Genomic DNA, 15,918 nt, shown 5'->3' on the forward strand with positions numbered 1-15,918 from the left:
GAGCACTGAACCCCCCTTGTATTGGGGACGTGTATATGTTTTTTTTTTGTTTCTTGTGGGAGGGAGTTGGGAAGTTGACCCCTTTTGTGGCCTTTTGCTTCGTGTTAACGTGGAAGATGTATGTAATGTTACAATTTGACTCAAGTCTTGACTTATAACGTGCAAAAAAAGAAAAGAAAAGAAAAGAAAGAAAGAAAGAAAGAAGATTTGGCAGTATAGCAAAACAGGAGACAGTTTGACAAGTAAAAAGTTGTTCGCACATACCTACTATAGGTAGGTAATTTCCAGTCTCCCGCGAGCCCCCACCAAACCAGGGAATGTAAGCAGAGAGCGGGCGCCAGAATTCGCAACACAAAAGAACTCAAAAAAAAAAGAAGAAAGAAAAGAAAAGTAACCCTCTGCTCCGCCATTCGCAACTTGTGCTCCTGTTCGGTAACAAAAGGGGGGGGTGAGAACTTCAACAAAAAGAATGACACCTGAGGGATTCGAACCCTCGCCTATTACTAGACCGCGAAGCAAGCTGAACCTGAACACGGCGCCTTAGACCGCTCGGCCAAAGTGCCTTATTTTGTGTTGTTTTTGTTGAAGGGTTGTGGTGTTAGGTGTTTACATACAGGGTTAGCCAACGTTGGTAGTGAGAAGTTGTGGCAAGTTACAAGAGGCAGGTACCTTTAGTACTTCACGGAGGTAGGCGGGTACGTACCAGGTTATCGAGTTTGGAAGGCCTTGACATGTAATACCCAAGTTCAATTATTAGGGTAGTGAAGGCTGCGACATTAAACACTTGGATGCAGAGTTTGTATGTTACCCTGGTTATTTACACTGGGCCAAAGTGGCCTGTTTCTGTTGCTGAATGTCGTGGTGGCCAACATGCAAGTACAGAGTCGAGACTTTTCTCTTGAGAGTTGTGCCGCAGACAAATTGGGTACCTTGTATATTCCAAGTTGTATTAGTAGTATCTAGTAGAACTGAGCTTTCAGGTTGCTGTTTCAAGTCTATTTCGCCTGCCAACTATCCTTCAAGTTAGTAGTTTAGGGACAACACATTGTTCATCAAAAAAGGTGTCAATTTGTCTTACTGCCAATATCCATCTATCATCCAACATATCGTCATCTGCCAATCCTGTGCCAATCATATACAAAACCAAACAGATGGTTTTAAAATGGCATATCATCATCATCATCATCGTTAATAAAAACAACAGCAGCGCCAGCACCATCACCACCATTATCAACACCGGCGTCATCCTCACCAACTACCTTGAGCGTAGAATACCCCCGCCTCTGCCAGGAAACAAGTCTGCCTCGCATTTCGTAACATTGCCAATTCCTCTCCGTGTGCGTGTGTTCCGCTTGACCATCAACTCTGGCTCGAACATTCCAGCGGGAATACCCCGACTTCCGCCCAATGCAAAGGCACACGGGCTTCACATAGGCCCGCTCTACATCAACGCCAACTCGGCATTCTCCAACGGTTCTTTGTCCACCGTCTTCGTATTCTAACAAGAGGCCCCGGCAGACGCCGTCATCTTCGTTCGTGAAAAGCCGTAGGCGTGCGACGTGCTCCAGCGGCGCCCACGACAAGCATCCTCCGTGACTAAATGGCACCACGCTCTGCCTAAAGGGCAGTCTGAAAGGCCTGTCTGGCATGTCATCCCCCTCGGCATGTGCATCTAGTGTGATGACGCTGCCGGTCTCTGATAGACCGCAAATCAGCTGCATCCGGTCGCTTGCCGGCCACAGCGTCTGGGTGCGGTTGGGATATCCGTCATAATGGATGCCAACCGTGACATCGCCGGCTTTCTCAAATCGAAACTGTAACAAAGTTAGACCAGACGATAAGACGCCAATGGAAGCATAGATTCGTACCAAGACCTTGAGACTCGTCCCAGATTCGTGTTCAACTCCAAAACACAGCAATCGGTCGCCATGTGGAAATGGCACATAGTGCCAAAGCCCAGCCCATTGTTGTGGGTAGAGGAGCTTATCGAATGTTGATCTGGCAGAAGGCTCCTTGGAGGTGTGCGCATGCATAAAGTACTGGGGCCCAGTTCCCCTAGGTGAGGCATAATGATTTGCCCAGGTCATGAAAAATGTCATTCCTGTAATCTTTGACACCTCAATGGTTGAAAATTGCGTTACACTAACATAACTGGGCCGTCCGGCTGTTGGGCTCAGCAGATGCTCTACCACCGGAGGCGAGGGCGTATCCCAGGGAAGAAGATTCAATGCCTTTTCATCCCCGTGGTGTCTTAGGCGCGCTAATCCTGACTATATCATATTCAATGGTCGTTAGCCTGGTAGGTGACAAGCACAATACAATTGATTTGGGGCGGTTGTTGGTGAGTTACCTGAAATTGCACCTCGACATGCTTTAGCGCTTCTTGACTCTCCACAATGTACAATTCAGTATCCGATGGCTGTGAAAGCGCTTCGGGCCTTTTTGCAAGCCTCTCGATGCGGCTGATTCCCTGGTGATCAATGACGATTCGAATGACGGGCGGAAGGACTTCCTCCTCGCTCGCCGGGCCTTGGCCTCGCTCCCAATGAGCAACCTTGGCAACGGGCATTGAGATTTGCCCATCCAAAGGCTGGCAGCTCGAATCGGCGGCTAGCGATACAACAGAGTAATAGCGAGTAAGAGCGCACGGTTGGGCGATCAAGTCTTCCCACACCAGGCGCTTGAGCTCCGTCGGCATCAGTTCCAGCTGCGGCATGTTGCATGCTATCGCCGCCAGCCGTATCAAGCTAGTAACATCGGATTTGACGCTCAATATGAATTTCGGCGCACCCTCCCAAGGGCTTCTCCAGCGTGCCGCAAGGAACAGCCGGGGCGCTGCCTGGCCATCTGGGCAGTTGCGTCGGAACAGATTAAAGCATTCGGTGTGTATCGTGGCACTCTCGTAGTTGGGCTTCCGAGGCCTACCAAAGGGATCCCAGCTGAAGAAAGGTCGACGGACCACCCGCAGGTCAGACCCATCGTCTTCGTCTTCGTCATCGTCTTCATCAGCCAGATATTTGTGCGGGCCATCGACTCTAACTGAGCCCTCTTCGAGGAAGACTGCACTTAACCGATCAGCGAAAACCCCCCACCAACAGAACGGACATGGAAGAGGGGAACAGTTGGTTCGACTTACCAGATACAAAAGACTCCCCACCGTTCATGGCCTCCCCACAAGCTCTGCACCATCGCTCAGGACTGACGACGCACTTGTCCAGCTTCGGCACCTGTACCAGACCATAACTGGGGACGGTGCCCCCCGGGGATGCAGGGAGGGGATTTGCGCGCATCCATTCCTCCAAATCGTCGTTTTCATCATCCATTACTGCCGGGCCTTTGTGGAGATGCAATCTTTGACGGTGCCGATGCCTTGATGCTTGTTGTTGATCGAGGACCGATCCGAGTTGAAGGATGGAAACTCAAAGAGTCCGGGTGCCTGGCCAAGGGCTGCGCTAGGCGGTTCCAGAGGCTTACCAGAGGCTTATGTTGCTGAATCCGCCGTAGCGCGCTCCACTGAATAAGACTCAGCCGCTGTATCGGGCAGATTGGTGCCTGAAGCCCACTCGCGATCTGGATCTGACAGGGCATCGAGTGCCGTCTGACAGGGCGGGAGGCATTCTTACTGTCCATAGACTAATATAGGGAGCGGCCATGCAGTAATCCGGTCTCAAGCTTGGAGCTGTCTTAGTACCTAGTGAAAACTAGCCGATACTAGACGAAGATGGTTTTAGTACATGTATGCAGGGACTAGAGGATTATAGCCATATTACCAAATACAGGAGATATATAGTCGGAATATAGCGGACAATAGAGAAATGTACATAGCCACAGTAGCAGATCTTCAAGGAACAGGGCATCCACCCGGCAAAAGTAGGAAATACCTCAACTGATGTACTATTGCGAGAATTGAATAAATGCCTTTAATAACAGTACAGTCTCTTTGTGTGGCTGGACTAGCCGTCACCGCCATCACCGCCACCACAGCCACAGCCACAGCCACGGGGTAGAAGAAGCCTCAATGGGCATCTTGGTCAACGGTACTACCAACATCTGCCTAATGCGTGCAGTTATTGGCTGCCCAGTCTCTTCAAGGTATATTCCAGTGTAATGCTGTAGGAGCTCCCTGGTTTCAGTTATTAAGAAGCGACAATTCCAAAATTTCTGTCGGGATCAGTTGTTCGAGAGACAGTCTCCCTCGAAGATTTCACAGCCTGTATATAATCTCTAAATTTATTACCACGACATTGGAAGAAATGCATGTACTTGGTGAGTGCCCGGTAGTCATTTTATTTAATATATACCTATATTAAGCATAATACGTCCAGTATATTTCAGACTGCTTCCCCCAACGATGTGATGGAGCTAATCAAGTCTCCTTTCCAAATGCCGGAAACGGAGGCGCCGTAGTTCCATCACACGAATACCGCACGACATACGGGCTAAACGTTTCCTCGTTGCTGACAATGACTTGTCCGCTCGGGGTCGTAATGTTAAAGTTGAAGCCTCCGCCGTACTGCGCCTGTCCATAGAAGAAGCGGATGGGCACGTACGAATTAGCCGGAATGTCGAGATTAAAGCTAGCACGGCCGGCGATGTGGTCTGGTTGATTGTAACGTGCTTTGGCGACCGCGTTATTATCCGTCCAGCCAGAGTAGGCGCTCGCACCGGTCCATAGGTAGACGGCGTCGTTTGCATAGGGGATGGAGATGCTATATGTGCCGGCCTCGCAGGCGTAGATGTAGGCGTGGTGGTTCAGGGCAAAGAAATCGAGAGGAAAGTTTCGGCTGGAATCGTAGATGGGGCCAGTTGTCCCAGAGCCCTCATAAAGACCGCCGACATATGAAGTGGTGCCGACATAGATGGGGGCTGTCTTCTTGTAGGAGTCTGGGTGGAAGGTAGAGTATGTTGTGTCGGTGTTACGAGCCGAGTTATTGTAGTACGCCCAGTCAAACCCAAGGTTGTTGCACGACGGAGGAGGCGGACACTGCGTCGGGCAGCTTGGGGGTGTGATTGTCGGAGTGACGGTGGTGGTAGAGGTAGAGGTTTCTGTCTGGGTGACCGTCTCCGTGTCGGTGACGGTGCAGATCTCAGTCTTGGTCTCCGTATTGGTGCCTCCACCCAGAGTAATCGTCAACAGGGCCTTCCACGAGGTGACTGTCTTGGTCTCCGTCTGTGTTACTGTTTGGCTTGGGTCACACGTGGGAGTCGGATATGTGCGGGCATCTAGCTGGCCGGCAGGGACGGCGATGGCATGAGCGGTGCCAACACTAGCCATTGCGGCTGAAGCCACGAGGACCTGAACCAGCGTCTTGTGTACAGCCATGGCAACTGTAAAAGTTGAGAGTTGATAAACCCGGTGATTGATGAACTGAGAGTGAGAACAGAGTTGACAAGAGCTGTTCTACCGACCATTACGTCTCTATTTATACTCCCATCGCAGCACTGTTACCTGGAAAATGGTAGTAGGACTGTAGTAGACCTAACTGCAGTGCCTGCGGCCATGATCTTGTTGCAAAGACCTCATTTGCCGATTTCCCACCGGAGTTTTCAGCCGTTCAATGTCTCGGGGTGAAAAAAGGCAAAGCTGCCATGCAATAAACCAGCTGAGTCGCAGGCAGAGACGACGAAAGCACCGCTGGCCGGCATTGCCATTGGGAGCTGAAATGCACCTGGACAGAGCTATGGCAGGGGTAGCTACATGACAGCGTCGTATCCGTAGTCGAAAGAGGATAAACTTAATCTCTCCCTGGTCATCTTGATGTTTAGGCCATTGATGGCATCGTGATGGCCAATGCAGCTGCATATGACGTGGCTGGGGGATGTCGATCATGACTAAATGGGATCGAGGTGGAGATTAGACTACGAAGTACATGCAGCTTATTTTGTCGGGCTCATGGCAGGGCGTCTTTTGCTGTGCCTTTTTGTTGTCTTGTTCACTTTCAGCCAGCCTCTTGCACCTGCATGTCGTCGGAAAATACCACTTTCGGCGCCCTTGCAGCATTTGGCGGCAGTGAGCAGTTTCCACAATTGCTCACCGACTCAGCCCTTTCACAACAATGACACACCTATAGGCCCTCTATTGTGAGTTGCTCTTGGATAATACCAGATTCTGGCTCTCATATATCCCTTCGGTTTCCAGGGGATTTCGTCTGCTTTCTTTCTCCTACCCGGCAATGGATGATGGTAATAGATGATTGAGTTTAGGTAACGGTTTTGATGTAGTCCATTTGAATCCAAAGTCTTGGGTCGCTGATTGAACTTGCACGCTCCACTTGCTCAATTTATGTCCATCTACTTTTCAAGGTTGTCAAGCATATACCACATTTCAGCTCGATCTTACAGCTTGTAATTGGTGGATATGGACATCTTAAGGAGAATACCCCAAAAGGGTTACCAGAAAGAGAACCCAACCCTTTTGAACACCATCGAACCAAAGTTAGTCATACCTACCTAGATACTTAATAATAGACTCATCTGCAGCTTCAATGCTTCAACTCAGATACCCAGGCATCATCACCTTTCGCAATTAGTAGCTTATTAGCTGTGCAAACATTGCTGTCAAAGCTCTATTAGCGCCTTGGTCATTTGCCACGCAAAGATACGTAGCGGCAAACCGAAAATGGCTATTCCGACATTTTCCCTCAGCCACTGACTAATTCTCGGATGCCGATTGGCTCGGCCGACCGCTGTGCGGGCACAGGGCCACGGCGGTACAGGACGGCAAAAAGATCATGTCATAACCGTTGAGGGTTCCTGAGCTGAGCCGAGAAATTGATTTCAAAACATCCGCATCTAACCCTCCCCACCTGGAACCTCCGGATCCCAATCCTTCCCACAATCCCCCAAGCATGCACGTTTGGGCAGCATCTTTATGATACAATGATGAACGTCTCCTTCTCTACCGGCCGCGCCGCGCTGCGCCTCAGCCGCTCGTCCTTCCGCCACCTGTGCGCATCCAGAGTGGCCGGCTTTGCCTACCACTCCTATCCGCTGCCGTCCAAAATCCCCGAGCCTCCCACAAGCGACAACCTCGCCAAGTCATCCCTTGCCCAGCCAGAGGCCCTTCCTCGAGTCCACGAGACACGGCCGCCGCCTCAACACGATGCCGTACCCAAGCCGATGGCCCCACCGCAGGTTGAGGCTCAGTCGCCTTCTCCAACGACCTCCTCGGCTCCTCCATCTCCCAAAACTGCCGAGACCGATGCGCAAAAGACGCAGCCTGCCCCTGCAGCCCGACCTCGTTCCAAGCTTCGCGCGCGCAAGGCGGCAATGAAGCTCACACCCGCTGCCGTGGAGCAGCTGCGCGCACTGCTCAACCAGCCCGACCCGAAGCTCATCAAGGTCGGTGTACGGAACCGAGGCTGCAGTGGGCTGGCCTACCAGCTGGAATACGTCGACAAACCGGGCGCTTTCGATGAACTGGTGGAGCAAGACGGCGTCAAGGTTTTGATTGACAGCAAGGCGCTCTTCAGCATCATCGGCAGCGAAATGGACTGGGCGGAAGATAAACTGAGTCAGAAGTTTGTGTTCAAGAACCCCAACATCAGTACGTGCTATCCCGTCATATCAATTCATTGGCTGTTTATTCCTACGATATTCAGAGACTGACCAGTAGCAGAGGAGCAATGCGGCTGCGGAGAGTCATTTATGGTCTAAGACGCTTGCGAAGCTACAAAGGAACAAGACAAAGGCCACGGCTCATGAGAATACTACCAAGGCCGATTTACGGAGAGATTGTACGATGACGACTAGAGAGACAGAATACCAGGGCGAGGCAGGTCTCTGAATTAGAGCTGCCCCGGCCCATTCCACGAAAGGGTTTGATTATAATGGTGCCGATACAAGTACGTTGCGGGCACGGAGCAAAGATGCGATATCACTATAGGGGCATGATACCGGCGTTAGGTTAGAGGCACATGCGGCCATTGATCATATAAATGTTGAATTTACTACTCTGATTAATTCTCGGCCTGGTGGTGATGGAACTGAAATAGACAAGATTGTATTTTATTACTAAGCTCGTGGACGTGGATGAGTCTTTTTGCTGCATATATTCTATGGAGATTTACACTGCCTATTTGAATTCCATTGTAAGAAATCCACCATGAGAAATCCTACGCCATATTCATCGCAACACAAGTTTGATGCCCTTCACCCGCTGATGTCATCGCAGCTCCGAAGCAATGCCACGTGACCCGGCGTCGAGTGTTGCTTTCGATATCGCGACGCCAACCAATTAACCAACTATTGTGTGTTGCGACAAATAAGTTGACCAGGAATACCGAATTCGCCCGTGCACATATATATATATATATATTCCTTTGAAAATCACCCTATCCTTGATTTACTTCACCTCGAACAATATTAATTCATACTCCAAAAAAAAATCATCAGAACAAACACGGTACCATCTCTACCACACCAAGACACTCGAAACCACTTACACGCACAACCACACAAAGACTCATCACCACCTCGCAAACAAAAACACAAGCAATCAACACTTTTCCTTTCCCCATGGCACCCACCATACAAAAACCCAACAAACCAAAACCAGCACACACCACCAAAGCGATGAAACCTTCAATCTCAAAAGTCCAAAAAGCCACAAAATCCACATCCACGTCCATCCCCGTCCCGGCAGACATGCAGCCACAGCTCCTCCGCATCGCGCAAAGCCAGCGCACGCCCTTCGAGAAGCGCGTCTGGACGGCCCTCTGCCAGATCCCGCGCGGCCGGGTGACCACGTACGGCCTGCTGTCGGCGCACCTGGGCACGTCGCCGCGGGCCGTGGGCAACGCGCTGCGGAGGAACCCGTTCGCGCCAGAGGTGCCGTGCCATCGCGTGGTGGCGACGGGAGGGACGCTGGGCGGGTTCAAGGGCAGCTGGCCCAAGGACGGGGAGGGGATTACGATGACGGAGAAGAAGAGCTTGCTGAGGGGCGAAGGAGTGAGGCTCGATGATCGGGGGAGGGTGCTGGGGACGGTGTGGTCTGGGTTTGAGTAATCTAACTACGGGTGTATGATACAGGGAAGGCGTTATATTGCATCAGATTTTGTTGTATTGCTCTTCATGACGAAACTAACGTATGGGTATAGACTATGTAAAATATCAAATGCAGCTGTATGTAGCATGAAACCTTTTTAATTGGCATGGCCTTTGAACCGCAAATCGGGCTTCTCACCCGGCTCGTACAAGGCCACGTGAACTCCCAATGCTGGCGTCCCGATGATGTCTGCCCGCAGCCTCTGAGCCGCCCAATCGCCGCGATACTCGATGCTCTCGAACCGCTGAGCCAGGCGGACCACTAGACACAGACAAACAGTCAGTTGATGCACACAAGTAAGAGGGACATCTTCATCATCATCATCATCATCTCCATCTGCAACTCACAGCAAAATGCCATTTCCGTCAAAGCAAAATTCTGCCCGGCGCATATCCTAGGCCCTCCAGAAAAAGGAACATACGTCCAAGGCTTGGGCGTCCAGTGCTCCCACCTCTCGGGGCTGAATATCCTGGGATCCGCAAAGGTATCAGACACGGGAGGGTACAAGTCTGCGTACATGTGCATCCCGAGCGTGTTGATCGTCACACTGTCTCCCTTGAGCAGCACAACGCCCGGCTCGCCCGGTCGGCCCGGAATGGTTGTCGTCTCCAGGACTTGGCGCATGTTGAGAGGAGCGGCCGGGTGAAGCCGAAGGGTCTCGTTGAGGACGTTTTTGACATATGTCAGATCCTTGAGTGCCTCGTACGTTGGCGTTTCGTGGCTCCCAAGTTCGCTCAGGACCTCTCTGCGCAACCTAGCCCAGAGCTTGGGATAGTTGGACAGCTCGTACATTGCCCACGACATGGTTGCCGCCGTGGTGTCTCTTGCGGCAAGGAGTACGGACATGATTTGATCTCGGATTACTTTGGGGTCCCTGGTGTGGCGTGCGATGCTGTGCAAAAACGAGAATTCCATGTCCAATTTGGAGAGCTCTTCAAGCCGAGCTTGAGGGATGGCTAGAGTCCGGGCGATGGCCGGCTCAATAAACTCTTCCATCTTCCTAATGGCTCGGTGATAGTCACCTTTTGGGATCAACGGCGCGATGGGACTGGAAGCAGCTGTTTAGTACCCGCTCAGTCATATTTTGCTCAAAACCGATGGATAGACTAACTTGAGGACAAAGATGAACATTTGGATCCGTTGTGCAACATGCATGGCATCCAAGACGTCATTGTCGGGGCTAGAACCCGGTATTAGCATTCCTTTTCGTATACCGATTCACGGATCAACAATTCTTACAAATCCAGGCTGTTGACATTCTCCCCAAGCAGGAACTCCGTCGTCGTGTCCATCGACCACCGGTAGAAGAGGTCCTTGAGGTCGACAGTGGCTCCCGCAGAGGGAATCTTGGACATCAGCTTGCTAGTACAGGTATCAAAGATGACGAGGTTGCGCAGCCTGTCCCTGACAAACATGGGCTTGATCATGGCGCGGCTGTCGTGCCAGAGCTGTCCGTCTACAGCAAATATGCCGTCTCCTAGAAAGGGGCGCCATAGCTTGTGCCACATGGGCCCATGGCCGAAGCTGGCGACATTGGTCGCTAAAACCGCCTTGGTCTGCTCTGGATCCCTGGTGATGAGGACTCTCTTGGATCCCGTCAAGCTGAATTCGGCAAACGTTCTCTTTCCGGGTGGCAGCTTGTCCAGCCGCGCCGTACACCAAGCGACAAGGTTGTTGTTGTACTGATTCTTGCCAATCTCGTAGTATAACTTGGAAGCTGTGGTGACGATCAGGGGAGAGCAAACAAACAATGTCAACGGGGGGGACAATTACCTGACAGCAAGTTGCCCGCCAGGATTGGTGCCCGGACACCGCCAAGCTTCCTGATTCTGATATCTGACGCAAAATGCCGGAGCCACACGAGCACGGTCAGGATGGTTACAGCAGCAAGCCCGACGCTGGCAACCATGGTGAAACTCGCCGATTGTATACTTGATAGCAACATGGCGGACCGTGTAACTTGGGCGACGAGGGTAAAATATATAGAGGTACAGACGGGTGGGATTACACAACGGAACTGGGCCTGTAAGTAGGAAGCCGCGAACTTGATCCTACCGCAGGACTCCAAGGGCAGACAAGAAGAGCTATGGCCAATGAGGCGAAACGTTGGGACGTGGGGAATGACGGCCTCTTGCTTTTCCCCAGCAGTGTTGATGCCGTTGGACGAAAGGATCTTGATGTCGAAAGCTGTAGAGCGCGGCAAGCAACAGCTGCGTGCCAGCTTGACGCAAAGCAACGCAAGCAAACAAACAACAGGAGAGCAACAAAGGACGGAATCGAGTCGCGCGGTTGACAGCACAGGAGAGAGAGAGAGAGAGCCGCTATTACTTGCAACGGGAAGCGGGCTCGGCTGCTTCTTATTCCCAAGTCCCACGAGAAATCGCATTCTACGAGTACTCGTACTTGTAACCCGAGCATAATTCTAGATCTACGGCCCGTAACCTTGTTTAGTTTAAAAAAAAAAAAAAAAAAATCTACGGCTTTGACGCGATAGGTCACAGAGCGAGAGCCCGGGTTTCCAAAAAGGCAGCCATTTTTGGCGCGGTGGCGGCGCTGAAAGGGAGCACAAGGAACATTGAAGCTAATGTAGCAGCCAATGCAAGAGGGCACGACCCTTGTAGCAAATGGCGGGCGATGATACGGGGAAATACGACAAACGAGGCCAGCTGGAAGCAGGGGAACACATTTACTCCGTAGGAAGAGGTGAAAAGGGAAAAGGAGAGGGCGAAATTGCCCGAATTGGAGGCGAACTAGTAGAGTCCAGCAGCTGCAAGCCATTTGGGCGAGGCTCGACTGCGAATGGCTGGCTTACGAGCATAGCGTAAGGGGGGGCTGGGGCTACATGTGGTAGTATTTGGATTGGCTGCGTTTACTCGTATTGATTTAGCTGGTAATTGCAGGGCTGAAAAGTCCGGAGCATGTAGCACAGAACATATCAGGTGTTATAGGGCTGATAGTATTGGGGAATTGTTCAAGTCAGATGGATGTTGGGAGGCGTTCAACTGTGACTTGGAACGGATGGGTGGGTGCATGGGATGGGCGGCGGTGGGTGTGGTGTAGATCCGGCGTTTGGATGTTGGGTTCCAGTTAGATGCCGGCATGTGTGGGATGGCGTCCGTGCATGAGATCTTGAAGCCTTGCATAGATTGGATTGGATTGGATTGGATCGAGTACGAGGTGAAGAGAGACATACGGTGAGACATGAGAGCTGAAAGAAGAAGCCTGTCTCTTACTGCCAAGGTACCTCCTAGCTATCGATAAGACTAATAGAAACCTGAAGTCTCCAGTCCCAAGTACATTCTGTAATTCGTAAAGAGTACTCGTACCTGTATAGTGGATCAGGCAACAACCTTGGGGTGATGCAAAACAAGCGTCCCGGATCCTGGCTATCATCAAAGTTGCGCCTCATTCGGCTCGGGATGCGGCAGTCAAAACATCGAAAGACGCACCGCATGGCTCCCCCCACGCACCGCCAATTGGCTTAAGACGAGCGAGTACCGAGTACCCGGCTGGCCCCGCGTCTGCGCATACACCGCCCAGGTACTCTGGTACATCGCCGCCAGCCTGACAGCCGCTTGACAGGGCTCTTCGGCAGCTGTCGCGCCCCGGCGCAACGATTTTCCGCACCAGTCGGCGAAACTCGGGTACCCCCGTCACCAGCCTAGGCCGAACAAGCCAGGAAATCGGTTTCCGCATTGAGAGCTGTGCGTCTTTGAGCATCAAACCGCCAAAAAAAAAAAGAGAAAAAAACCACATCTCGGTCGACGACGACTTCCTCCATCTCCCTCCCTCACCGTCTCTCTCCACTCAATTTGGCAGCCGCCAGCCCCTTCATCGCAATGTTCAACATTGGCCGTAGCCGCGCGGCGGCGTCGGCGCTCAGTGCCGCAAAGGTATGCAATCGTCGCAAAAGTTGCTCTCTTTTTACCCCCCCTTGGCCGATATAAAAAAAAACCCCGCCCCTCCTTGGGGGTGTTGCATCTTGCAAGCAGCTTCTAACGCTGAGCTTCTGCTCCCTTTCGCAGCGCCACGCCACTCCTTCTGTCCGACTGCCCGGCGTCGCTCAGCAGCGACGAGCTCTCAGCATCCACGAGTACCTGTCCGCCGACCTCCTGAGAAAGGTAAACCAAATCACCTCATTCTAATACCTCCCCCCCGCGCGGCATCCGGCTGACACGGCACCTTGTCTTTTCTGCAACAACAGTATGGCGTAGGCGTTCCCAAGGGCGCCGTGGCCAAGACGGCCGCCGAGGCCAAGTCTGTGGCCAAGGAGATTGGTACCGGCGACCTGGTCATCAAGGCCCAGGTCCTCGCCGGTGGACGAGGAAAGGGAACCTTTGACAACGGCCTCAAGGGCGGTGTCCGTGTCATCTACTCCCCCCACGAGGCCGAGATGTTTGCCCAGCAGATGATTGGCCACAAGCTCATCACCAAGCAGACGGGCGCCGGCGGCCGTCTGTGCAATGCCGTCTACATTTGCGAGCGCAAGTTTGCCCGCCGCGAGTTCTACCTGGCTATCCTGATGGACCGTGCTTCCCAGACCCCCGTCATCGTCTCGTCGTCCCAGGGAGGTGTCGACATTGAGACCGTTGCCAAGGAGCAGCCCGATGCCATCACTACGACCTACATCGACATCAACACCGGCGTGACCGACGAGATTGCTCGCGGCATCGCCACCGGCCTGGGCTTCAGCGAGCAGTGCGTCGAGGACGCCAAGGACACCATCCAGAAGCTCTACAAGATCTTCCTCGAGCGTGACGCCACCCAGATCGAGATCAACCCCCTGTCCGAGACGTCGGACCACCAGGTCCTCTGCATGGACGCCAAGTTTGGCTTCGACGACAACGCCGACTACCGCCAGCAGGAGGTTTTCGAGTGGCGCGACACTACCCAGGAGGACCCCGACGAGGTCCGTGCCGCCCAGTCCAACCTCAACTTCATCAAGCTGGACGGCGACATTGGCTGCCTCGTCAACGGTGCCGGCCTCGCCATGGCCACCATGGACATCATCAAGCTCAACGGCGGCCAGCCCGCCAACTTCCTCGACGTCGGCGGTGGCGCCACTCCCGCCGCCATCCGAGAGGCCTTTGAGCTCATCACCAGCGACCCCAAGGTCAGCGCCATCTTCGTCAACATCTTTGGCGGCATCGTCCGCTGCGACGCCATCGCCACCGGCCTGATCCGCACCGTCGAGGCCCTCAACCTCAAGATCCCCATCATTGCCCGTCTGCAGGGTACCAACGTCGAGCTTGCCCACCAGATCATCAACGAGTCTGGTATGAAGATCTTTTCTATTGATGACCTGCAGAGCGCCGCCGAGAAGGCCGTGCAGCTGTCCAAGGTTGTCAAGCTGGGTAAGTTTACGACGCAACTCTATGATGAACAATGAAAAAGAAAAAGAAGAAGAAAAAAAAAAATTTTTAAAAAAGAAGAGAAGAATCACCTGCTGACGATGTAAATTTTTCAAAACATGTAGCCCGCGACATTGACGTTGGTGTTGAGTTCACCCTGGGTATCTAGACGGTAACAACAGAGTCGTAAGACTGGATGGCATGGATTCCTTGTAATATCTGTTTTTGGGTGGCAGGGGAGCAAATCAACCAATGAGAAGGGGCTCGGGAATGATGCGGCGGTCAAGGCATTTTTGTTGCTCTTGCTTGTTCATAGCATATATCGACGTATCTCTTTTTTTTTTTTTTTTTTTACGTTGTAGGTGAGAAACCAGGAGGAGGTAAAGAGAAAAAAATCAAAGCCTTAATTAATTCTTGCCACACCATGGCTATGGCGCAAGTATTGTGCGGGTTCGCGTTTGTTTGTTTGTCTGTTGGGGATGGCTTCCGGACCGATGAGAATTGGACGAGAATGATCTGATTCGACTAGGGGAGGGCATTCGGATCCCGAGCCAGAGTCAGGAGAGGGAGCCGCCATGTCAGCACCTAGTGGAGTTTCACGACGATAATAACAACAAGATTTGCTTGGAAAGGGCCGTTTCTTTTTTGTCGGTGCTGGGTCTTTCAAGGGCAGGCATCCGTCCGTTATAAGTGCCCATGTCTACGGAAGATGACGGAGCCAAGTGCATCGATTTATCGACCAGAGAGGCAAAGAAATCGGATGATTGTGGACTCATGAGAGGAGCTTCTACCGTTACACGAGTACCGTTTACGAGGACTATGAACCTATGGAACTAGGTGCCTTATTCATGCATACGAGTAGCCGCCACATGTTGGGAGCTTGTAGCTGGAGCTTGGAGGCTGGAGCTGAGGCGGGCCGGCAATTTCGATTTTGAAGGCGGTGGTTCGGAAGTCGTTCGGTTATTGCTCGATGTTGCTGGTTCGGATGAATGGCACGGCAAGGGCTGCGGATTTTTTTATCTTTTTTATCTTTTTTTAGAGCAGGGGTGTGGCCCTGCAGTGGAACAGTGCCGAGATGGAGATTCTTGGTGCCTGAAAGAATACTCGTATCCTGCACGGGCGGCAGTTGGTTTGCTTTCCTTGATTTCTTGGGGGTTTCTGTTGCTTTCTGGAACTTTGGCAACTTGGGAACGGATTTTGCCGTGTCTCTTTCTCGATTGATTTGGAATTTGGAATGAAGCAGGCGGAATTGCTTATGCAACTCGATGCACTATTACTTCATAGCAGCAGCGCAATTTGTAAGTTCTGCAGGGCTTAGTCACCACTAGAGGCATCTTTACGTTGTGCCGGGCAAGATCTACGCAGGGCTTAATGAGGCAGCAATGGCCCCGTTGGGATTAGTTACCGCAGTGCAGTTGAGCCTGAATCAAGTTGAGACTCTGAGGTTACAGTGCAGTTGATTTGACGAGAGAGAGAGACGTTGAGCTTCGCACCAACGCGGTCCAATTCGGCCGGTCACAA

General features: G+C 52.1%; 6 protein-coding genes across 6 annotated transcripts; 3 read left to right on the top strand and 3 right to left on the bottom strand.

The window, feature by feature from the left end:
• Nucleotides 1-1,157: 1,157 nt before the first annotated feature.
• Nucleotides 1,158-3,323, bottom strand: Triagg1_9593 (uncharacterized protein; the record flags this gene model as incomplete). The annotated part of the gene is made up of 4 exons (XM_062904567.1): nt 1,158-1,814; nt 1,869-2,270; nt 2,351-3,060; nt 3,137-3,323. 4 exons carry the CDS (start codon nt 3,321-3,323, stop codon nt 1,158-1,160), a joined length of 1,956 nt encoding a protein of 651 aa, XP_062751410.1.
• A 1,043-nt stretch (nt 3,324-4,366) lies between these two features.
• Triagg1_9594 (uncharacterized protein) lies at nt 4,367-5,323 on the bottom strand (the record flags this gene model as incomplete). Its single annotated transcript, XM_062904568.1, has 1 exon — nt 4,367-5,323. One exon carries the CDS (start codon nt 5,321-5,323, stop codon nt 4,367-4,369), a length of 957 nt encoding a protein of 318 aa, XP_062751411.1.
• A 1,556-nt stretch (nt 5,324-6,879) lies between these two features.
• Triagg1_9595 (uncharacterized protein) lies at nt 6,880-7,656 on the top strand (the record flags this gene model as incomplete). Its single annotated transcript, XM_062904569.1, has 2 exons — nt 6,880-7,546; nt 7,619-7,656. 2 exons carry the CDS (start codon nt 6,880-6,882, stop codon nt 7,654-7,656), a joined length of 705 nt encoding a protein of 234 aa, XP_062751412.1.
• Nucleotides 7,657-8,574: 918 nt separating this feature from the next.
• Nucleotides 8,575-9,006, top strand: Triagg1_9596 (uncharacterized protein; the record flags this gene model as incomplete). Its single annotated transcript, XM_062904570.1, has 1 exon — nt 8,575-9,006. One exon carries the CDS (start codon nt 8,575-8,577, stop codon nt 9,004-9,006), a length of 432 nt encoding a protein of 143 aa, XP_062751413.1.
• Nucleotides 9,007-9,143: 137 nt separating this feature from the next.
• On the bottom strand, nt 9,144-10,955 carry Triagg1_9597 (uncharacterized protein; the record flags this gene model as incomplete). Its single annotated transcript, XM_062904573.1, has 5 exons — nt 9,144-9,307; nt 9,394-10,094; nt 10,158-10,226; nt 10,286-10,763; nt 10,820-10,955. 5 exons carry the CDS (start codon nt 10,953-10,955, stop codon nt 9,144-9,146), a joined length of 1,548 nt encoding a protein of 515 aa, XP_062751414.1.
• Nucleotides 10,956-12,885: 1,930 nt separating this feature from the next.
• Triagg1_9598 (uncharacterized protein) lies at nt 12,886-14,566 on the top strand (the record flags this gene model as incomplete). Its single annotated transcript, XM_062904574.1, has 4 exons — nt 12,886-12,939; nt 13,072-13,167; nt 13,251-14,400; nt 14,523-14,566. 4 exons carry the CDS (start codon nt 12,886-12,888, stop codon nt 14,564-14,566), a joined length of 1,344 nt encoding a protein of 447 aa, XP_062751415.1.
• Between the last annotated feature and the right edge of the window lie 1,352 nt (nt 14,567-15,918).

Source organism: Trichoderma aggressivum (assembly GCF_033847375.1).
Source record: "Trichoderma aggressivum f. europaeum strain CBS 100526 chromosome Unknown scaffold_056, whole genome shotgun sequence".
NCBI classification, from domain to species: domain Eukaryota; kingdom Fungi; phylum Ascomycota; class Sordariomycetes; order Hypocreales; family Hypocreaceae; genus Trichoderma; species Trichoderma aggressivum.